Raw genomic sequence first — 23,416 nt, 5'->3', positions numbered from 1 at the left:
GCCCATCCTCCAACCTCGTTGAGTAACTAGCAGCGCTCAACTGTCAGCCATGACCTTTCACAACTGTTGTTTTTTTTTTTGTTTTTTTTTTTAATAGCATCAGACATCTAATTAAACCCAAACTTGACAAAAAAAAAAAAGTGAAATTCTATGAGGGAAGTGGAATTCTTTCAAGATTCAAGTTCAGTCTAAACTCTTTCATTTGTCCTTGTGCAATCCTGTGTACAAGACAGGATTGCACAATGGAATAGAAGTTGTCGACCTTTTACGGTACACACCCACAGAACACAGATACGACTCCAGACCTCAATCTGAACAAGACCTTTGTTTGAAAAGGAAAGGTATTGTTTTCTCACCTGTAAGGAGTCTATAGAACAGGCTTTACACAGATAGCTTGTTTAGAGCATTTTATGAAGTTGTTTTGTTTCATTTACACCACACGTTTGGTGTTATAGTCATTATAGATCAGAATTAGGCGACAAAAAGGCAAGTCTTGTGAGCTGTATTATTCTTAATTTTGATGCTCGAGGACTCACTAGAGACATGCTTCTTTGTTTGCTATCTTAACATATATATGTCTGCTTCATTTACAAAAGCTAAAATGGCAGCTTCTTGAAATCTTGTTGATTATTTGTTAGGAATCCGATACTGAACAGAATAGAACATTAAGTTATTGAAATAACAAATGCTGACTATAACATGTATGTTCTACCACTTTATTGTGGTAGAACATACACTTTCCATCAGACGCCTGCAAACTCACGCTGCACCCAAACACAGCACACAGACAGCTCATACTGTCTGAGGACAACTGACAGTGATATATGTGAAGGAGGAGGAGCAGCAGCCTTATCGGTATCACCCAGAAAGATCTGATTGTTGCAAGCAGCTGGGAGTCAACAGCTGCCAGTACTAACTGCAGATTTGGGGGGGAGTCTGGAGTCTATACTACTATAACAGTGATTATTTTTTGTTGCACAATAACACAGAAACAAAGATACATACCCCTCCTAAAGATACTAACGGTACTAACAAATTCGCAGTGTAAATGGACTGGCCTGCTGGCACCCTGTTCTACAAAATCTCCTCTGACACACTCACACACTCACACATACAACAGAAATAAACGCAGAGAATTCAGAAAAGTAGTCTCTGTAATACTTTGCTAATCAAGGTGACCTTTAAGTGCGTTAGGTTTGCTTTAGCAATAATACAACTCGGCTACAGAAAAGAAATAGCAAAAGATAAGGCTGTTACCACTGAGATGAAATGACTGAATCCTCAGTGCAAGGGAAGACAGATTAGAAACACTACAGGAATGGACAACTCCGCTGCTTACAGTACAATTACTGTTGAGTTGTAATTACTGAATTTAAATACATTAAATGTTTATTACTGAAAAAAATGTTAACCATGAATATTTTCAACACTGTGATTTAATTTGAGAAATATCTTAATGATTGTAATTTTACATGTCACGAGATGTCAGTGAGATTAGTGGGGCTGGAGGTAATAATACAGCAATTAACTTATTATTATGAAATGAAGCCAGTAACCAAATTCGATATGAGGTGTTATTTACCACATTGTTGCCTTTCTGATGTTGTGTTCCTGTTGTTTGTTGTCTGTTATGGATTGATGCTGTAGATGGATGAAGATTATTCTACTGAGCACGTCATGCTGCTTTGTGAATAAAGAAAGAGCAGGTTCTGCCTGACTGACTGTGTGGCTCAACTTGTTGTACAGACACTTGTGATCTCTTACTCAACATGACTGGTTTTCTTCCAACCAAAAGCAGCTCCACCCTTCATCACTGTCCTGTCCCTGTCACTGCTCACATTAAAGGGGCAGTTCACCCCCAAATCAAAGATAGATATTTGTACTCTTAACTGTAGTGCTAGTGTTAAGTTTTGAAGACAGTGTCCAAGGAGATGTCTGCCTCCTGTGTTCTAGTTCCTGTACAAAAATGCTCACAAGGTCTGTGGATTATCTTGAGTGACTGGATCATGATTTCTGGAAAGAGACATCGCTATTGAGATTTTCAATTTTTGGGGGGGACACTTTGAGCATCACAAATGAAGTGCCATTTAGTTCTGTTATGTTCGGCAGGAGGCAGACATCTCACACCAAAGCAGTCTCAATGGATAAATAGTACTACAGGTAGGTAGTACTATTAGTACTAAAAAAAAAAAGTTTGATAATGGGAAAATAATTTGTTGACCAGTACCAAAACAAGTGATTATATGTTAATTGAGTCCTTTGTACTGAAACGGGCCAGGGCTTTTTGGTCGGGCCCAGGTTCCCCTCACTATTGCACCGCTGGTCCCCTCCTATACCATTTATTTTCTCCACCATTTAACATAAAAGCAATTAGCAGTCACCAACAGTCCCCAGACCTGACTCACCTAGCTACAGTCTCTAGACCTGAGTCACCTGGCTACAGTATCTAGACCTGAGTCACCTGGCTATAGTCCCAAGTCCACCAGCACAGGGTGCCTGCTTTACCTTTTACAATAACAGGAGGGTTAGTTGTTTTGTATTCTACATAAGAAGTGGAGCCACAGCAAGAGTAAATAGTAAGTAAATAAAAACTGCAGCATTTCTTTAATATCACAATATGTTCTGAAGGTGAGATTCTGTCACCTCTAGTAGCAGTACTAAATCTCAGTAATTTTCCATGTAGTATACTGTATGTGCTATAGGACTGTAGTAATTGACTGTGGTATCATGTGGTTTTTTTTACTAGAGATCTCATAGTAATGATTATGACTTGTATAGTCTGTTGTTTTTATACTGGAATTTTCCCAACACATTCATCAATTTATTTTCTAAACTGAAATAAAATGTGACTTTTTGTATTTGAACATGATAGGGTGAATGGCTACTTGGTTTAGCTCCAAAGCTTTTTTTAACACCACAAGGAAGACAAATTTAAATACAAATATTTTCAGAATTATTAGACAATTTAGCAAATTTTGCAGAAGGTGCAGAGTTAGGCTCTGTTTTCATGCACGTTCCTCTGCCCAAAGGTGAAAATTTATTAACAGTGTTCTCCATTACATGTGTAACTCATTCAATCTGTACATGTAAACAATTAAAATAACTCATATTAACACAAAATAAAGGCACATGTTAATGGCAGCACCACCTCACCTTCCCAAACAGCAACAACTCTACTGCATATATAGTGTGTTTAATTCACACTTATATTGCCTCAGCCGGTACCATGGTTCTGAAGGTAAACATACACAGTATGATCAGAACCAGGAAACCACCTAACATTATTAGATTATTTTCCAAACTCATGATGATTAATCAATGGCTTTTTACAGGTGAGCAATCGTTACACATTCTTTAGTGAAATTTTTAAATAAACCAAAGTAAATATATCAGCTGTAACAAGATGCTAACACAAACACGCCCAGGATAGTAAGTGAAGCAATATTACTTAAGCAATGGCAAACTCAACAAAATGGAAATCATGGTGTGTGTAATGACAAGTGGTGAGCAAAGAAAGGTTCTCACCCACTTTGTCACAGTTACATTCTTTACTTTCTTCACTTTTAAACTCTTCCCATTGTGACGCATTGACAGTTTGTCAGTCCTAGTGTTTAATACTGTCGGGTGTGACTCTCGTAAAAGCAAAACTATCAAACTGCCTGCATGTTCACCATATTGCATCATAGCACAATCTTAATAATGTTTCACAAGTCAATCACGAGTTTTAGAATCTTTTGTTTCAGGGAACACAACTATAAAATTAAATCTCTATCACATCACTTTGCTCATAAAAGCCACACATCTACCTGTATCATTATTATTATTATTGTTATTATTAAACGTGGAGCTCCAGGCCAGGCTCATTAGGAAGATGATGTGTGATGTGTCTGGATGGAGACACTGGGGAAGACAAACAGGTCCTGAGGGAGTTATTAGCAGGGTGGGGAATTGATTTGCAATAGAAACTCGATAATAATTATAATGACACTTTTGTTGTGCACAAAATCAGGGATGTCTGGTTATGATGTACCAGCCTGGTGCTTTCACCGTAGACAGCTGCCAACTTCTATCTTCTGTGTACTCGTAAAACATGAATCTTAACATGAAGGTTTTTTGTGATTTCAGAAAGGTTTTTTTAATGGATGTGTCTTCACTAAATGAAGCTGATAATAACTCATTTTCGCAATAACTTTTCTTCATCACACCACAATATGGAAGTATATTGATGACAAATTCAAATCTGAGCACTATTCAGTCTGCAGATCAACCTTTGATGCCATTCAGACATGGATGTATGCCAGAGAATTGGATTTATGCTCAAGTGCAGCCAGACTGTGAATGGGACGGATGATTTGACTCACACTTGTAATGATCAAGCTGCCCGTGGTCACTTTTGGCAGTACTTGAAGCGGCACAACATCACATGTTATCTTACATGTGACGTTGTGCCAAATGCATATGGTCATATGTTATACAAATGCATATGGTCACAAAGCATATTCAAAGGCTGATCGTCATTTTTGTGCGGCCTTTAAGTTTAAAACAGACATGACCCCGATGTCTACATGTGAGTGCGTCCTTGTAGCTTGATGGTGAAAAATGACTGGCAATCTCAAAAGCTCAGAAGCCAAAGCAGCTGGGACACATCAAGAGAGGAGACCCAGAAGCGGGTCTGTACATGATCACATCCCATGCTCAAATCTGACCCAGAAAGTACAAAACAGTACCTGCGCATGTCATGTGTCATTAAAATCATTGTCATAGTTTAAGGAAAATGTTTAATCAGTCTGCTGAAAACAAGCACTGTTACTTGCGTAAAATGACACCATGTTTAATAAGACCATTGTGGTTCAGTTTGCATCAGTGTCACACCCAAATATTAAGTTACATTTGGTGAAATTTGAAAGACTGTTTGCTTTAGCTCTTCATAGTTTAGCAGGTCTCTCTCTCTCTCTGTGTGTGTGTGTGTGTGTGTGTGTGTTTGTGTCTACAGATGGCTGTGTTTAACAGACCACCACTTCAGATTGGTATGTGTGTGATTGTAATCATCCTGCTGACATCTTATTGTATGATCTTCCACAACTACACCAGTAACCAATGAGCTTTCTATGACTCAAAAATGAAGGTAAAGCCCACTGTGTGTGTGTGTGTGTGTGTGGATGGATTGAAAACGGTTTTCCTACTTTGTAGAAAACAGCAACTGTGTCCTATCTGAATAATGAATTAGAAGCAGAGATATAGTTTGAGAGTAAAAGGACATCTAAGGACACTTAAAGTCCAAGCACTTATGTAACATACACTACAAACAATCTTTAAAGATATTTATTTAATCAAGCCAGTAATAAAATGATCTTATTTTGCAATTATTTTAATAGTATCACTGTGCAATCTTATACCCTGTTGCTCATTTCCAGATTGCCAGTGATTGACAGTGATTTTCTTTCAGCTGGGACGTGCACCTGTCCTGATGCCTCAGTGCTCCTCAGAGATCACATCAGCAAAGATCAGTATGAGGAGCTGGTGCACCACAGAGCTGAGGAGCTGCAGAAACACAAAGCCAAGTGTTTGTGGATGGGGTGTCCTTGTCTTCCCAGCCACCTTTTGTAAGAGCGTTTGTTGAATTTCTTGAGTTCATGCCAGGAGATTTTTGTCTTGCCTTGCTTTGCCTTACCATGCCATGTTTTGCCAGGGGTTTTTTTGCCACAGTTTCTCTGCCACAGTTTTTCTCAGTTCCCTTGCCACATTAAGTGTGCTTTTTGAGTTTTTGTTAAATAAAGACTTATAGTTTTTGGACCTCTACCTCGCATCCCTGCCTTTTTACTCTGCATCGGGGTTCAGCCTTTTTATGCGTCAGCCAAGACGCCCAAACTTGACATACAGGGCTTTTCTTATTGAAAAAGTACGTTTTCACCCTCAGTCGTGGTATGGTGGTTATGAATGTGGGTCCAGACGTGCAGTTGTTAATATTTATTTGTGATTTGCTGGTTGGACAAAGAATTTTCATTCTGTGGGTCCTTCACTACTGTTTTGTTTGTTACTCAACTTCACTGTTGATTTTACCCACATTCATGTCAGATTGCTTGTGCCTTGCAGGACATATCCGGATCACATTGAGTCAGTTGTAGTTAAGAAAACAGCACCCTCTACTGCGTACAGAGCCCAAACCTGAACCTGCAGCAGATCATATTTCTAAACACCTCTCTCAGGAGAGGTTACTCGTTAGTCTGCTTCAGGAAGGACAAGGGTGGAACCTGGACGAGAGCAAAAAAGTAAGAACTGTAGTATTTATATGATATTGCCTTGATGTTTTCTCATGGTGAGATTGTGATTATGATTTGGTACCACCAGTAATGTAATTTTTTTTAAATATAGAAATCCAGTTATTAGGGGACTGGTACTGAACAATGGCTGCTATAGCCCATAAGTTTTTACTGGTATTTGTTTCTTTCTAGATTAATCAATTCCTCTTTCTTTTTTTCTTGTTTGAAGGAAATGTTTAATTTTTAGGTGTACACACACACACGTATACATATGTATGTATATCTAACTAAAGGTGATAAGTGGCTCCTCAAGGCAGAACACAGTCTGTGGTATTTTCCAAGGAACAAATACTGAACAATCACACTAAGCAGTCTTTTGTTTTCTCATTGTTGTACCAGCGTCACACACAAATTTAACTTTAGCATTTAACTCAGCGAGGCAGGGCGTTGCATTGTTGTGTAGATTAGATTGTTTGATCGTTAGATTGTATAGAAGTCTTGAATTTCCCTCGGGATCAATAAAGTATCTATCTATCTATCTATCTATCTGTATGCTAAGTTTAGTTTTGATTGTTTGGTTACTGTTGCTTGTTAGGTTGTGGTCCAAGGCATAATGTTCTTCATAAACTGATCATATGTTCCATTGACCATGGCCTAATGTTTGTCTTTTTACAGATGATTGTGTTCAACAGATTTAAGATGGCTCTTGCTGTGTGTGTGCTCACCCTGCTTTTTTACATGATACTTTATAATAATCATGAAGAGCAAACCAAAGAATTTCCTGCTACGCAAGAACAGAGGTAAAGTCCATTGTGTGTGTGTGTGAGAGAGAGAGAGAGAGAGAGAGAGAGAGTGAGTGTGAGGGTTTGAAATTAGCTCCCACCTCTCGCTTAATGATGATGCCTCTTGCCAAGTGATTCTGTATATTGACAAGAAAATTTGCTCAACCCACTGGCTGCAGTGTGGCTGATAAATAAAAATGTAGTGTAACAGAGTCATTTGTGCCAGACTACAACTGTCTGTTTGTAAAAAAAAACATTAAATTAAAGAATTTAATGTTAAATTTACCAATTTAATGTTGACCACACCTGGGAAGCTATGTGCACAAATCAAATGTGTTTCAAAGCAGCTTTACAACTTGAGAACAACATGAGAGTAAATTGCAGGAACAGCAATCTGTCTGCATCTCTTCATCTTATCTGCTTTCTAGCCACTTTCACCTTTATAACTGTGAGGAAAAAATAGGAACCCCTTAAATTAGTGAACCAGTGTGAACAATGTGCTGGTTAAAAGACTGAATTTCCTGAAGTCAAGTGGACATGCTGAACTTGAACTTTGTCAAATTAATGGCTAATGAACTCATGTCCAAGATAAGATGGAGACTACTGTCCTGTCTCTGGAAGTTACAGAAGAAGCTATAAAACCTGCGCTAAGCTTGGTGCACAGTTGTTTGCCTCTCTTAATACTGGGGCAAAATATGGATGCACTTAATGGTCAGAAGGGTTTGCTGAACATTGTGAGCACAACAGCACAAAGTTAGGCTTTCTAAGGACAACATTTCCTGTGTGAGGGCTTGAGTTGTTATGCTTGTGTAGAACTATCTGCTTCACTGCTCAACTAATCCTGTGTAATGTCGGACACTGTTGTCGTCCTGACACGACAAAGAAGGAATTGTGACTCCTCAGGACTTCAATAATGTCCACTTACTTCCAGGCTGATGCCATGGAGTCATTCTCCCTCAGCTGGTCCATGTACCTGTCCTGATGGTTCAGTGCTCCTCAAAGAGCACATCCCCAAGGATCAGTATGAGGACTTGGTGCAACGACGAGCAAAGGAGCTCCAACAATACAAAGCCAGGTAGTGGATGGAGCTTTCACTGAAGTTAGTTTCTTCCAAAGTTATTCCGCGTTACTGCTGATTCAGTGCAGCAGAACTGGAAATTATTTTCAAAGGAAACATGAAACACTTTGATTAACTCTGATTATTATTATATTATTATTAAGGATGAACTGCCACTAGTCTTTTCAACATTTAGTCTAACTGTAAATCGGAGATATCCTGTGCTAATGTGTAAATATCAATGTAAACAATGCAGTGTGCGTACATGTTTTAAGAGGAGCTAGCTAGCTAAGCTATTATGACTCCATCAGCCCTACATGAATAAATATGGCTCCTGGAAAAACCAAGGGTCAAAAGGTGAAAAAGTGACCCTTGCTCAGGCTTTAATACAATGCAACGAGTGTGGATATTGGGACCATATTATTATTGCTACAGTTAGTATTGTTTGCATTTAATAACTTCCTTCCATGATAACTTCTGTCCTTGTTGTGTTGTACAATACTTTGGCATTTGATAAACCTTAAGGCTCAACTCAAAATTGCGTTAGCTGGTCATACAGGTATGTTGTAACAATTGTACCTGAATTGAACTGTATCGCCTCAGACGCACCATCTGTGGGAATGCCGAGGAACCTGTATAGTGAGCTTTGTTGCCAAAAATATTCCTGCTAACACATTCCTGCGGGTTATCCGTGCACAGCGATGACACCTGTTTGTTTTTCCCATTAACTCCCCACCCTCCCGGATCTCCTCAACAGGAATGGAGGATCGGAATTGGCACGACAGCTGCTTGCTATGCCTAACTCTCCTTTGCAGTATCCTATCCAAGGTTTTACAGTACGACCTTTGACATCCACTTACATACCAGGTATGCTGCATACAGTACAGATGGCATTTTTATCTATTTTAGGTTTCTTAATTACACTACAGACTGATGGCATAGCAAGTATGAGAAGCTTGGGTTCATCTAGGTAACTGAAAAATAGGTTTGAAAAACACATAGTAAACAAAATTTTAATTACCAAAAAAGTTGAGTTTCAGGATAGAGAAGCCATAGTGCAGAGAAAGAAAGCTGGTTGGGAATTTTTTTTTTACCCTGATCATTTGTGTTGCAGAATTCACGTAAAAGTCAACAAAACTGTATGAAAATATAAAAGTATGAGGTAATTTTGATTTCAGGTTTAGCTCTGCATGCAGGACAAAGAAGCAGTTACAAGGTTGGTTTGAGGAGGTAAAACAGAACTGCTGATCATTCTCACCCGGGTCAACCTGGTAGAACGATAGTGATGTGTGGTTGATACAAGATGGCTGCTGGATTTTTATTTATTTATTTTTTTAATGTTTAAACAAATTAAAAATACAGAATATTGAATATACCCTATGTAAAATATGGACAGATAACAGTAATTATTCATATATAATTCTGGTATATTTCAAGGTGGCATATTCCACCTCCTTGCAGAGATTCAGAGAACTGAGAACTTGACTCTCAACTGAGCATAATGTAGTCTGAATGACACAATTTACATTCTTGTTTGCACAGAAATAATTCCATGGTTTTGTGCTAATGTTTTCAAGATAGATACATTTCTTTGACATGATTTTCTATCATTGTACAGCAGCCATCTTGGTGTTAAAGTTGGAGCTAGAGGCAGAAACCTCTAGGCCTAAAACAGCTGCAAAAGAGGGATGTGGGTTTGTTTTTGAAAGACATTACCTGAGTTTTATTCTGAATTTAAGTTTTAATTTTTTCATTTTATGACATACAATTATTACATTTTCAAGTATTATTCCAACATAGGTAATTATTTCCCTATTCATTATTTGTGGCCATGATGTCAGGCAAACACACTGTAGACAGAATTTAAAGGTGATGAAAACAGAATGGCAGAATGTACCATGAGCAGTATTGGCTTTCAAAAACTCAAATGGCTTGGAGCATCAGAATTTAAAGTGTCAAAATTTGTAGTAGCAAGGTCAGTTCATTTCAGTGGAATCTCAGGCATCAGTGGATGTGCAGGGGCAAATTAAATTTGCGACAGTTTAACATGTCGAATGCTGCGGTGTTATTATAAGGAACTGAGAAAGTCCAAAATGGAAGAAGCTACTGTAGCTAGCTAGCACCATAAACTTGTATTTAACTTCTTCTGTTGACATATGAACGATCCACAAATTAATGATTGATTGTGAGGTATGTTTAGCAGACAGCAGCCATGACACAAATAGATCTTTTGAATGAACTGTGCAAATTAAATGTCTTGTTGCCCAACAACCTAACAACTTTAGCTTTTTTACCCTTTTCAGTTTTTATTGAATTAAATGATGTCCAATCCCCTGAAAACAATAGTTACCCCACTAGCTCCAGTAGTTAGTTGGTCAAGATTTTAGAATCACATATTTCACTACAAATTTCAAAGACATGCATGAATTCTGATGTGACCAAGCCTTCAGGTAGTAAAGGCTGAGTTGAAAGACAGTGGTGTCGACAGCAGGCCCTGTTCTTGCTTGTGCTGATTTTCTGATCTTATTTTGTGGCTGTGGTGTGGGGCTGGCCTTCTTTCAGCTTGGGACATTAATAAATAAAAACAACAATATTGATCATGATAATAATTTATTTAAAGAATCTGTCAAATCTGTCTCGACAAACAGAACTAATTCACTTCTGTATCAAGTTTTGATCAGTCATTGTTACATCTGCACATATGGCCATCATGGGTCTTCCATCGAGAGTCACATTAAATTTATTAATATATATATCATTTATAATATGAACTTACATTTTCTATTGCTGTAGTTCATTAAGGTGTCTACTCCAGGAGCACATTTCAGGAAGGAAGTTCAACAAACTCAAAAGTCTGAGTTTCCATTTACAGAACAGCTGATCTGAGTTTGCTTTCACTAAAACTGCTTTCTGAAATGGGCTCCAGATCTCCTTGAATGTGTCCAAAGGCATCCTGACCACAGAGGTTCCTGCTGAAGAAGTAACAATCAAAGGTGAGAGCCCTATTTCAGAATTAATATCATACAGGTTGTAGTTGTGATTCAATGAGTATGATTCAGTCTGATGTGTTTGAGCAAATAAGCAAACAATAGCTGACAACAGTTGATGTTGTATTGATTTATTGTTGAATCATTGTTAAAGTTGAAGTGGAAACAAATGCATAATTCCAACACAGAATGTGGTAAGGCAACCCATCATTAGGAAAACATTATAAAACATAAAATTTACTAATCCATAAGCTACAGCTTTAGCAGCAAAAACACTGAAGTCAACTACCAGCATGTGACACCAGTATCTCAAAATGATAAATTATCCTCTGTAAAAATAAGTACATTAACTTTGCATTTTCTCAGTGGGCTACCAGATCAACATGGCTGTTAAAATCAAAAAGTCTCTCCCAGCTGAACATGACCAGCAGTTATAATGCAGACCAAAACAGAATACATTTACACATCTTCAGTGTTGTAGTGGTGCTTTTGTTTTGGTATATCCTGTTTTTATTTTGTTGCCTTTAATGTCATTTTATCCTTGTCACGCTTCCCATCTTTGTCTGTTTTTTCTTCCATTATTAATTGTTTGTCCTGCCCTTATTACTTCCATCTGTGTCTTTCTCTTGAGTGTATATAAGCTGTGCCCTGTCTTTTCCCTGTGCCGGTTTGTTATGTATCTCTGTCTCATTCATTGTAGTATGCCCATGGTCCTGTCTTTCTGGTTCTTTCTGGTTTGGTTTTCTCATTGTCTTTGCCTCACCCTTTGGATTTGTTTGCTTTTACTGTCCACCTGTCCCTGTACCTGAAACTGCAAACAAACCGAAGACTGAGTTTTATTGAAGCTTTTTTCCTGAGTTGTGGGTTTGAATCCTATTTTCTGTGGTCCACCTTTTATTGCATACATACCCACATACGTACTCTATCTATAATACTCGAATCTATAATACTCGTAGAGAATACTGTCAGGAAGAATGAGTGAAAAGGCACCTCTGTTTATAGCCATTTTAATCTCAAACTGTGAACGTAACTTCCTCCAAACCAGGTTAGGTATGTACTATAAATTATATTGGTGATCTAACCAGGTCAAGAGCCACCTTTACCACAATGAAAACCCTGGCTTAAGGTTCAACATACCTCACTAAAACATTAACCTCAATTTGTAGTTCAGTTGTACCTGTCACAAGTTGAGTTGGTCAGTTGGACCCAGATGCAGGAAACAGCAGATACCTTATATATCATTATTTTCCTGATTAAATTATTAACTGGAAATTACAGAATGACATAAGCAAGCAAACAGAGCAGATGACCCAACAAAGAACTGGACTGAAACTATAAACTGATAAGGGAACTGAGGTAACAGAAAAAAACAGATTGGCTGGTGAAACAAAGGCAACAGGCCAGGTGTGCATTTAAACAGCTCTGGAAGGCAGGAGAGTGAAGGAGGGAGACCACACCCACACAGAGAGACAGAGGAGCACTGGGTAACACAGGAGAAACTGGACACAGGAAACATGAAGAAGACTGTTTAAGGCATAAGCATGAGCATGACAGTACCTGTGTGCCTACCTGTGCTGCCTCACACTCACCTGCCTGGCACCCACTGGTTTCAGTTCATTTCCAAACTAGATGAAAATCTGTTGTGGACCTTGGACAATGTCAGTCACAGTGTTATATTATTGCTGAGATCTACCACAGTGCAAACTTTCCAATCAATTTCAACCTGAGCTGCGTTACCACATACTTATCTTTGACTTCTAATTTTGCTATTTCACACAAAAGGAGACACATGTCTGCTTACAGACAAAATAAAATTTGTGAGATGACAACATGCTTATATAATGTAATATAAGCATATATGCATACTGTAATTGATTAACAAGTTAAAACACTGGTATTGCCCTTTAAGATAAAAAAGACCAACAATACACTTCTGCAGGTAGTTCTGTCTTAACTGCATTCATGCTAACACATGATATTCTTCATGGCTTAACTGGAACGTAATATCAATAACAGCTATTGAGAAATGTTTTCATAAATGACAGGTAATGGTGAAACAATGTTGATTATGGAGTCCAGCAGCCTGGCGACCCTCAACGGCCTGCTGGCTAAAGTGTCCTATACCAGCACTGTCTACCACATACATACTGGAGACCTTGGTATGTGCCTGAGAAACTGCAATTGTAACGACCTGCATAAGTCCTGACACAGTAAATGTAATTAAAAGAGTTTATGTTGTTGGCAAGTATGTGTGTGCTGAAATGTGTTGTTTCCTAAATGTCATAATGAACTAATATGGCCTGGTACCGTAACTGTTTCTTTTCTGTACTCAGCATCCTTCCAGTTTGAGAACCATGAAGCTGTGTTTCCCATTACCATCAAACAGCCTCACATTCCGGTCCTTTATGACATGGGATCAGGTGGGAGCAGACTCGTGGTGGTGGTCTGGCACTGCTGTCTAGTTCATTTCAATGTAGTCAAATTTATACTCTGATACAGGAAGATAAATCTATAGCTGCAGTGCTTCCTGGTTAAACAGCTGTGGACTGGTTGTATGATATGTATTTACAGGAAAATTTGACTAGGAAATTTTCTCTCATGCTACACTATGTCCTATTGTCTTAGCTTTCCTGTGTGTGTTTGCCTACTTCTGTGCCCTTCAGATATCAACTCTCATGTCACCATCACGACAAAGACGTTCCTGCGCTACCCACAACTCAAAGTGTTGCTGAGCAGCATCCGCCGTTTCTATAGCAACATAGAAGTCATTGTTGCAGATGACAGCTTTGAACCAGAGCACATTACCGGCGAGCACATACGACACTACATCATGCCTCCAGCACAGGTGCATACACACACATGTATACATTAAGCACACACTTTAAACAAATATTGACATATAAATACTCTCTCTCGCTCGCTATATATATATATATATAGCGAGCGAGAGAGAGTGCATATATATATACACACACAATCATGGTCAAATATCACTTTTGACTAAAATTTACAAAAAAAATTCTTTAATGTGAAAGTGAAAACAGATTTCTATAAAGTAGAGTCAATTAATTAAAAATATAAAATGTTAAATAAATGAATTCATAAATACTCACTCCCTTCAAGTCAGTATTTACTAGATGCATCTTTGGCCACAGTCACGGCACATTATGAGTCTGTGTGGTTTGTTCTCAGTCAGGTCTGCACATCTGGACAATGCAATTCTACTCCATTTTTCTTTGAAAGCTCTGTCAGGTTGTACAGGCATCCAGCCTGTGCAAATTCTCTATTGGATTGAGGTCTGGGCTTTGACTCAACCACTCCAGGACATTCAACTTGTTGTCCCGAAATTATTTCTGTGCAGTATGCTTCTTGTCATTGTCTTGCTGGGAAATAAATCCTCCCTCAATTGTAGCTCTCTTGCAGACAGAATCAGATTATCCTCCAGGATTTCCCTATATTTTGCTACACTCATTTCACCTTCTATCTTTAAAAGCCTGCTGCTGAGAAGCATCCCCACAGCATGAGGCTGCCTCCACCATGTTACACACTGTTTGATGTGCAGTGTTTGGTGTCCACCTAAAACAGCATCTAGTCTGATGGCTAACAAGCTCCATTTTGGTCTCATCAGACCACTATGGGCAAGCTCTAATCAAGGTTTAATATGAGCTTTCTTCAACAGTGGCTTTCTCCCATAGAGCTTGGACTGATGAAGAACCCGGGCAACAGTTGTTATATGCAGAGTCTCCCCCATCTCAGCTGCTGAATCTTTTAACTCCTTCACAGTAGTCTCCTTCTTGCACTGCCACTTTTTGAGGTCAGCCTGCTCTTGGCACATTTACACATGTGCCACATTCCTTCCATTTCTTAATTATGGATTTAACTGAAGCCCAGGGGATGTTCAGTGACTTGGAAAGTTTCACCAGTGACTGGACCTTTTATAGTTCACTGTCTTTATACTTCATCACTTGAGACACATTCTCTGCAGTCAGGTGATTTCCATTTCACTAACTGTGACACTACCAGGGGGTGTATATTTATTCAATCGCTTATTTTACATTATACATTTTTAATTAACTGACATTACTTTGCAGAAATCTGTTTCCACTTTGACATTAAAGATTTTTTTTGTAAATGTTGGTCAAAAATCCAAGTTATATCGATTATTTATAAAATTCATAACAGCGATACAATGGAAAAACATCCAGGTGAATACTTTTTATTGGCACTGTATAATGAACATTAAAGGAGACTGTTAGAGATTCCAGATGTGAAGCCTGTCTCCTCTCTCAGGGCTGGTTTGCTGGCAGAAATCTGGCTGTCTCCCAGGTAACCACCAAGTACTTCCTGTGGGTGGATGATGACTTTGTGTTCACGGAGCACACAAAGATAGAGAAACTGGTGGAGGTGATGGAGGCTGTCCCTGAATTGGATGTGGTGAGAATGAAAAGGCTCATGTCTGATGGGTTGTGGTTATTATTTAATTTTGTTTTATTATTTAATTCTGCAGTTGTCTGTGCACATATTTCCTTTTTGCCCTGCCCCACCCCAACCCACAATAAACTCAACATCACTACTGTTTTCACCACTAATCTCTTGGGGACTGTTAGCACTTTGTCCCAGCATGTCTTGGACTAGAGGCAGGCACACCTTGGACCAGTTTCTAACGACTTCTCTGGTCTCTCTGTTCTTACCAGCTGGGCGGCTCAGTAGAAGGGAACCAGTTTTACTTCTCTCTTCACTATGAGGAGGGAGAGGAAATGGACGGTGGCTGCCTGAACAGGAAGTCCAATGGCAAGTTCCACTCACTTCCTGGTTACCCAAAATGCTCTCTGGCCAATGGGGTGGTCAACTTCTTCCTGGCTCGTACCGATGCGGTACAGAAGGTGGGGTTTGACCCTAAGCTCCAGAGGGTAGCACACTCAGGTAGGTCCACACTCAAATGGGAATGGACTCCAGATGGCCTTTGTCAGCTGTGATGCAAGCTGTTGTTTGTCTTAAACGCCAAGTGTTTGTCTCTGAATCTAGAGTTCTTTATGGATGGCCTGGGCTCCTTGATGGTTGCCAGCTGTGGCCACGTGTCCATTGGCCATCAGCCCAAAACAAACCATGAAAAAGCCGAGGCTCGATACGCCCAGTTCAGACACCCTGCAAAGAGTGACGAGGAGTTCAAACTGCAGCTTCACTTCTTCAAAAACCACCTCAAATGTGTCCGATATGGATAGAAGAGAACCAGAGGACCAAAGACTGCTGGTTGTAGTAACATGGTGACTCATGAAAATGATGGTATTTTCATACTGTCCTACACTTATTCCAATTCAATTATTTTATTATAATAAATTATTTTATTATAATAAATATCCATCTGTTCATTTTTTATACCACTTATGTAGTATAAGGGGTGAAAAGAAAGGTATAATAAATATCTTTTATATGATTTAAAAATAATAATGATAAAGACCACAGAAGCCTAGTTACATAGTTACATGAAGTTTTACAATAGTTACAGCATTCAGGCCTGCTCGTATTGGAATTTACAGTAACGAAACGAAACAAACTATTTATTCTTTCTTATTATTTTTGATTAGCTTTCACTCATAGAACTGACATTACAGACTGATTCCAAGTTGTTTATGCTGTCCACTTTTATGCCTTTTACCTGTTTCTGTACTGACTGTAAAGCAGCTGGAGTTGCTTCTGTGTATAAAATGTGCCATCTAAATAAACTTGCCTAATGTTGACAGCCCTGCCACTTTTTATGCAGCACCGTCTTCAGCTCGAATTTCATTTTGCCCACTTCTTCATTCTCCGACTGAATACCTGCAAAACTACTGACATTCCCATCAGCCTCAGATGTACTTTGTGTTTCCTGCTCATCAACAAATGTCAGCATGCTAACATGAGACGAAGAACATAACAAACATTGCATGCTCAACATCAAGCATGGTAGCCTGCTTGTGTTGTCGTTACATCTATTTCAGAATGAAAAACTCTTCTGACCATCATATCTTTGTGGAATACAATCATAAACTGTTCCTCCGTTAATCACAATTCCTCAGCTTGTGTGTCACTCATGTTAGTCTGTCTATATGGAGCTGTACTCTAAATGTATTTTCAAATGAAGATAATATTATGTAATATAATAATAACACCATACATGACAATATGAATAAAAATCACAATGAGTGTGTACCTTAAGGGTATGAAGTAATTAAAAATGGACTTCATTATCCCAAAGAGACTAATGTAGATGATAATGTAGGCCCACTGTGGTATGACAGGGCTATGGAGCCAGATCAGGGCCAAAGGTTTCAACGATTTGAACTCGAAAGTTGAATTTTCAGTTTTGAACTTTGAAAAAGACAACTGTTGTAGACAATTGTACTCGAACTAAAAATAAGTGTAGGAAAAGTTTTTTTTTTTTCAGTTCAAATATGATTTTTATTCAGTTCTGAAATTCTTATGAATAAATTATCTATTTTCAGTTTTCACTTTCACGTATATTTCAATATTTGAGGTCTTGTTTTTTCAATGGACATTTTGTATTTTCAGATTCACCTTCATTTTTTCGTTTTTATCGTTATTTTTCCAAATCTTTTTTTTCCAGATAATGAAACTTTGGGCCCTGTAAAACAAAAACTAAGCTGAAAATGAGCCACTACGAGTGAGTCAGTTAAAAATAATAACCGTCACTTTTCATTTGATTTAATGCAACGACTCGACACGCTCCGAGCCAGCAGGTGGCGATATGCTCTGCTTTTTTTTTTTTTTTTATCTTAAGAAGAATTGTTCCGGTTCGAGAAACTCTGTGCTTCCGGCAGCTGATCTTCCAAACAAGTCATGGCAGAAAAAGGAGCAGAAGGATCCGCTAAACCTACACTATCAGCGGCGGAGAAACAACTCCTCCGCCGCCGACAGGAGCTCGACTACTGGAAGAAGAATGCAGCACAGCTCCGCGGCCGAAACCTGCTGACCGGCCTGGCCATCGGGGCGTTTGTGGTCGGCATGTGTATCCTTCACAGAGGGTCATTTAACTGTCCTAACAGCACACACACACACACATTACCTGTGTCTTTCGTTCAGGGAGTTTAGTGATATAAGAAACATTGAAGAAGAGCTTTCAAATGTAGGAGTAAAGTGTCAGGAGTGTTTTTACAGTGCTTTGTCAACCCTTGCATAGTCACACAGGCTAACTCACTAACTCATTACATGTGGAATCTGAATTCAGATTTAGGAGAAAATCATCTGTGTGTCAGTGGTGATGGATGTTACCCACTGAGGTTTACTGATGTGTTTTTGGACAACAATATTTCTATAGCACAGAAGAACAGGATTTATAAGACTTTCTATACACACACACACACACAGTATTTTTTGTGGATTCAGCTGTATATAACTGTACTCTCCAGTTGTGCCATTTATTTTCCTGCTAGATGCCAGTTAGATTTATGGAGTTTTTTTCGCAAAGACTGGTTGACTTGTCTAAGTTTAAACTTCCGTTTAGCAATCTGGGAAATTAGTTAAGACCATTCATTAAACATTTATACTCCCAACAAGGTACATGGCTGGTTTTTTTTTTATTCATTGTTGTTGTTTTTATAAGTGTTTTCTTTAATCTGTAGTCGTTCAGTTAGCTACACCATCCTGTCGGTGAAACAGGAGAGAATCTTGGAGGAGCTGGATGATGAAGCCAAGATCCACATCATCAGAGGGCCGCGGACGGGCGCCAACTCGTGATGACACTGACCATGGACTGTCATGGACTTACTGTACCCTCAGCACAGGGCAGGTGGGGGGTGGGGAGCTTGTCTGTCACTTTGACAGACTGTGACCTCACACAGGCCTGTGACGAGCCATGTCTGCCTAACTCAGATTGTTTTTTTTTTGTTTGTTTTTTTTTCATTGTTAGTTTTCTGGTACAACTTTAGAAAATCTACTGTCCATTTCTGGACTCTTTGCATTCATGTAAACTTACCTTAAATTACGCAAAGCTTCAGCTTGAAAAAAACAGTAAAGCTTATTTTACAGATCCATGATTTCGAAGTGAATATTTTGTGAGACAGGTCAGCAGAACACGTGAAAAGGTGAAAGTTGTCATTTTCAGTAATAATTAAATGAATATTTACTTTGAATATTTCACCATTTTTCATATAATTTATACCAAATTACATAGTTATTGTCAGTGAATTTTTTTATGAATTTGATAATAATAAATAATAGTCAAACATTGGAAAGAAAAAAAGGAAACCAAAATTCATGAAAAACTATAGAACAGATGGAATTATAGTTAACAGAAATCTTTTCACCAAACTCCATTTTCTATACCGCTTATCCGTCAGGGTTCACCCTGGACTGGTCGCCAGTCAATCGCAGGGCCAACACACAAAGACAAACAACCACACACTCTCACACTCACACCTAGGGGCAATTTAGAGTAGCCAATTAACCTAATGTGCATGTTTTTGGTATTGTGGGAGGAAGCCGGAGTACCCGGAGAAAACCCACGCAGGCACAGGGAGAACATGCAAACTCCACATAGAAGGGCCCAGACCGGGATTCGGACCTGGAACCCTCTTGCTATGAGGCGACAGTGCTAACCACTGCACCTCCGTGCCGCCCTCACCAAACCCCATTCACAAATATTGCAATTTAATGTCATCTCACATGCCAGCAGAAATGCAGTATCCAGCATGTACATCTCCTAAACAGAGAAGACTGTCCTCAGTTCAGTAAACAGTGTCAGATCATCAGATTAACTGTCTCCTTTAGGCTCTGTGGTTTAATGTTTTGGAAATAACAGGAAAACCTGTGCATCTGGAACATTCCACTGCTTGGCAATACCCTGAAAAAAACCAAAACAAAACATATGGGGTTTAATGAAGCAACTGCAAGTGACACAAGACTGTCTGCAGTTTTTGATGTTCCAGGTCCACATATGTGTTTACGTTATTTAACATGAGGAGTGAGAATGTGTCTGTGTTTTTTTTGTTTTTTGTTTTTCTGGCATGTCCCTGTTTTGATGGTGTTAAAACGCAAAGTCTAACTAGTGATTCTTGGCAATTCGGTGTAAACAAACAACAAATAAAAAAACAAATCTCCAATAAACAACAAATTTTCTAATCAATAAAGAAAGCTGCTCTTTGTAAATTTAAATTGTCTACAGCCATAAGCAGATAAAGAGACCACAGACTGGGTTGTTCCTACAGATTTTTGGCAGATAAGTGGTTATGTTGCTAATGTTTTGTTTATTCAGGGAATCTCACTGAGATCAAGTCATTTGAAAGAAAGATCTGAAAATTAAACGACATGATCACGACAAGGAAATTAATTCACATTTACTGAAACAGTCACAAGTATTTTAAGAAAGGTAAGCCAGCAAAGGTCGCTCAGGCTGCTTGACATCTCATTCTGTTCTTCCATTTCACAGGAAAAACAAGCTGTTTGACATAAGACTCCAATTTGAATTTTTACATTTTTTGAGCAAGATTTTCAACATCCGTCTGTGGAAAATTCTGTTGTCCAATCAAATTTCGAAGTATTTACAATGGGATGCCTTCTCAGTCAGATCTCCATTTCGAGCACGGCATGAAATCACATAAAAGCACGTTTGGAAATTCACAAGAGAAAAGCAGAGAAGAAGAGCAGCATCTATGTGATCCTGAGAAACAACCGATGTGTGTATGTGCAGTTGCCCTCTTTGGTTTGGATGTAGAATAAAGCTGGAAAAACAGAGTAAAGAGTTAAACTCGGCCGTGTGGGGAAAACCACGACTCTGAAAGTAGACTTTCCCATGTGTGTGATTACTGCAACATGGAATTACATGAGGCTTGTCTGCCGTTGGATGGGTTTAGATGACTGAGGACACATCCAGTTAAAACACTGTCGAGCTTGACCTGATTGGTCAGACGCTGGCAGACAAGGCGCTCAGAGCTCCCGTAATGCACGGCTCTGCCTTTCTGTGGTGACCAGGCTGCTGGTTTGCCAACTCTGCTGCTTTCTGCCTCAGTGCTGGAGAAAACAGTACACGTGTATAAGCAGTTGTTATCAGCGGTGATCCACTAGAGGGAGCCTTACACTGACAGAACCGTCTGCTGAAACACACGCCCACACACAGACATGCTTACTTGACTTTTAAGGTCCAAACAACTTGCAACCAGCCGACAGAAAACACAGACATAAAACAACTTATAGTTTGTAGCATGGCATAAAGTTTATTTAAAGAGCACAATCACGAAAACATTACGAAAGCAAGAAGAAACAAAAAAGACTTCGAAACTCCCGTTAAAAAGTGTTGACCTGGTGATTTGCTCCACACATATGGATGGATGGTAGGAACGGGAAGCAAACCAGCTGCAGATGAGCTGCTCTGGGGAGTTTCATAACTTACAAACAGGTTGAGGATAAGTCCTCTATATGATGATGCTAATTTGTTAGCTACTTTTTATGCAAAAGGACTCTAAAATGTATCTCACTTTGACTGATCACGTTCCATGTAAGGAAGACTTTCCCATACATCAATACAAACGTGGTTTTGGATGATACTCACTATTTACTGGCTCCTAAGGCCTTTTGCATGTTTGTCATAAATTTTTTATTGTCTTTCTATAATTTAGCTATAACAAAATAGAGAAGCGGTTGATGATGGATGTTTGTGTTTTGTTTTTTTTTTCTTTTTAAAAAATGTTTATAAAAGAAATAGTAATGCGACAAAAATTTAACGTTTGTTAGGGCAGGGTGTCCTGGTAGCCCTTTTAAGACGCATGCCATGTTCTCGCAGTGTAACCAATGGAAAAAAAACGGCACATTCCCATTAGAGCCTTACAATCAGTTCTGGAAACAAATGGAAGAGATGGAACGCAAAGAAGAAGAATGAACTCTAAATCTCTGTCACCGTGCTAGTTCAGATCCCTGCACAATTTTGAACGAGCTCCAGGCAGAGATTTGTGGCTAATGCTGGTTAGTACTGAAGCAACTGCTGCGGGCTGCTCTCTGTGAAGGTCACACCATGATGTGTCTTGGGTTTTTATCATGATTGTTTTTTTCCCTTTATGAGACAAGGCTGAAAGACTTTTGCCTTTATCTCTCTTTGGTTTATATATTTAAAGAGAGCGAAGAATAATTCAGGTTTTCCTGAGTAGATGGTTTTCTTACATCTGACAAGGGCAGGATAATTAAATGGTAGCAGTTGCATTTTCTTAGTGATAGTGTGATAATCAAGTCCCCACCCACACACTCATCTGACCCAATCTCAAGGAGCGCTCAGCTGTCAATCATGATGTTTCATGTTTTATGATCTATGCTGCAGCCAGCCTGCAGGGGGCAATCAGGATGCTTTGGCTTTACTTCTGGTGTCATCCATCTTTATATTCAGTCAATGCTGCAGACCAAACACCGGAATGATAGTCCAGGTGGATCACAACCAATGATAATCATAATCTGGTTAGGGATTCAGAATCTGCTGATGGAGTAGGGGGTGACATGGTGATACAGGGTTTGAGCACGGTCACCTCACAGCAAGAGGGTTCCAGGTTCGAATCCCGGTCTGGGCCCTTCTATGTGGAGTTTGCATGTTCTCCCTGTGCCTGCGTGGGTTTTCTCCAGGTACTCCGACTTCATCCCACAGTCCCAAAAACATGCCGATAGATTGTTTCGTGTGTCGGCCCTGTGAATGACTGGCGATCGGTTCAGGGTGTACCCCGCCTCTCACTTGTTGTCAGCTGGCATAGGCTCCAGCCCTCTGACGACCCTGAAATGGTAAAGCGGGTATAGAGTCATCAATGACCAGATTCTCTCCCTAACACTTGTCATTGCAAAGAAGCAGGGCCAATACATTTTATTGATGTCTCCTCACTCTGAGGACAAGCTGTTGTGTGTCTGGATGTCCTGCATGTGTGTAGCCCTGTATCCACAGCAGCATACCTGTCCAGGCTTGTCTCTGTGTCTGTATGTGCAGAGGTCAAACCAGTATGGCATATTATGTGTGTGTGTGCATATTCCTGTAGTTGTTGGGACAAAAATCTGTTCTATCACATTGTAAGGACCTGTCTTACTTAAATAATTAAATATTAGGGTGAAGCATTGCTTTAAGGTTAGGTTAGGGTTATGGTTAGGTTAAGGTAAAGGTTAGGATTAGGCAACTAATGTTTATTGTTATGGTTAGGTGGTTAAGCCTCCAGGAAATGAATGGAAGTCTATATAATGTCCCCAGAAGTGATGGAAACACGACTTTGTCTGTGTGTGTGTGTGTTTCAAAGCCTGGGTACTCAGATTCACTTTGTCTTCAAGGCAAGCTTAAACTATGACAAATGCTGTAGAGAGCTGGAGTGTTTCAGT

The 23,416-nt window shown here is 39.2% G+C and overlaps 2 protein-coding genes across 2 annotated transcripts; both read left to right on the top strand.

Annotated features, from left to right (window-relative positions):
* Positions 1–6,120: 6,120 nt before the first annotated feature.
* LOC124073803 (beta-1,4 N-acetylgalactosaminyltransferase 2-like) lies at positions 6,121–16,824 on the top strand. Its single transcript, XM_046416313.1, has 12 exons — positions 6,121–6,269; positions 6,936–7,060; positions 7,974–8,117; positions 8,857–8,966; positions 9,278–9,315; positions 11,026–11,092; positions 13,132–13,245; positions 13,420–13,506; positions 13,750–13,931; positions 15,377–15,520; positions 15,781–16,009; positions 16,112–16,824. Exons 2-12 carry the CDS (start codon positions 6,936–6,938, stop codon positions 16,306–16,308), a joined length of 1,437 nt encoding a protein of 478 aa, XP_046272269.1. The 5' UTR covers positions 6,121–6,269; the 3' UTR covers positions 16,309–16,824.
* A 1,038-nt stretch (positions 16,825–17,862) lies between these two features.
* On the top strand, positions 17,863–19,215 carry LOC124073213 (cytochrome c oxidase assembly factor 3 homolog, mitochondrial). The gene is made up of 2 exons (XM_046415284.1): positions 17,863–18,092; positions 18,714–19,215. Exons 1-2 carry the CDS (start codon positions 17,924–17,926, stop codon positions 18,818–18,820), a joined length of 276 nt encoding a protein of 91 aa, XP_046271240.1. The 5' UTR covers positions 17,863–17,923; the 3' UTR covers positions 18,821–19,215.
* The last annotated feature ends 4,201 nt before the right edge of the window (positions 19,216–23,416 follow it).

This window comes from Scatophagus argus, chromosome 16 (genome assembly GCF_020382885.2).
Source record: "Scatophagus argus isolate fScaArg1 chromosome 16, fScaArg1.pri, whole genome shotgun sequence".
NCBI classification, from domain to species: domain Eukaryota; kingdom Metazoa; phylum Chordata; class Actinopteri; family Scatophagidae; genus Scatophagus; species Scatophagus argus.
The sequence above is the reverse complement of the archived record's forward strand: the minus strand, read 5'-3'. Positions and strand labels throughout refer to the sequence as shown.

What these genes read in the sequence shown, in the direction of transcription:
- LOC124073803 (XM_046416313.1), top strand. Translation starts at nt 6,936, where the DNA reads ATGATTGTGTTCAACAGATTTAAGATGGCTCTTGCTGTGTGTGTGCTC. An exon ending in TGAAGAAGTAACAATCAAAG is followed by an intron (nt 11,093 to 13,131) that starts GTGAGAGCCCTA and finishes CATAAATGACAG; the next exon opens with GTAATGGTGAAACAATGTTG. An exon ending in CTGTCCCTGAATTGGATGTG is followed by an intron (nt 15,521 to 15,780) that starts GTGAGAATGAAA and finishes TGTTCTTACCAG; the next exon opens with CTGGGCGGCTCAGTAGAAGG.
- LOC124073213 (XM_046415284.1), top strand. Translation starts at nt 17,924, where the DNA reads ATGGCAGAAAAAGGAGCAGAAGGATCCGCTAAACCTACACTATCAGCG. An exon ending in GGCGTTTGTGGTCGGCATGT is followed by an intron (nt 18,093 to 18,713) that starts GTATCCTTCACA and finishes GTAGTCGTTCAG; the next exon opens with TTAGCTACACCATCCTGTCG.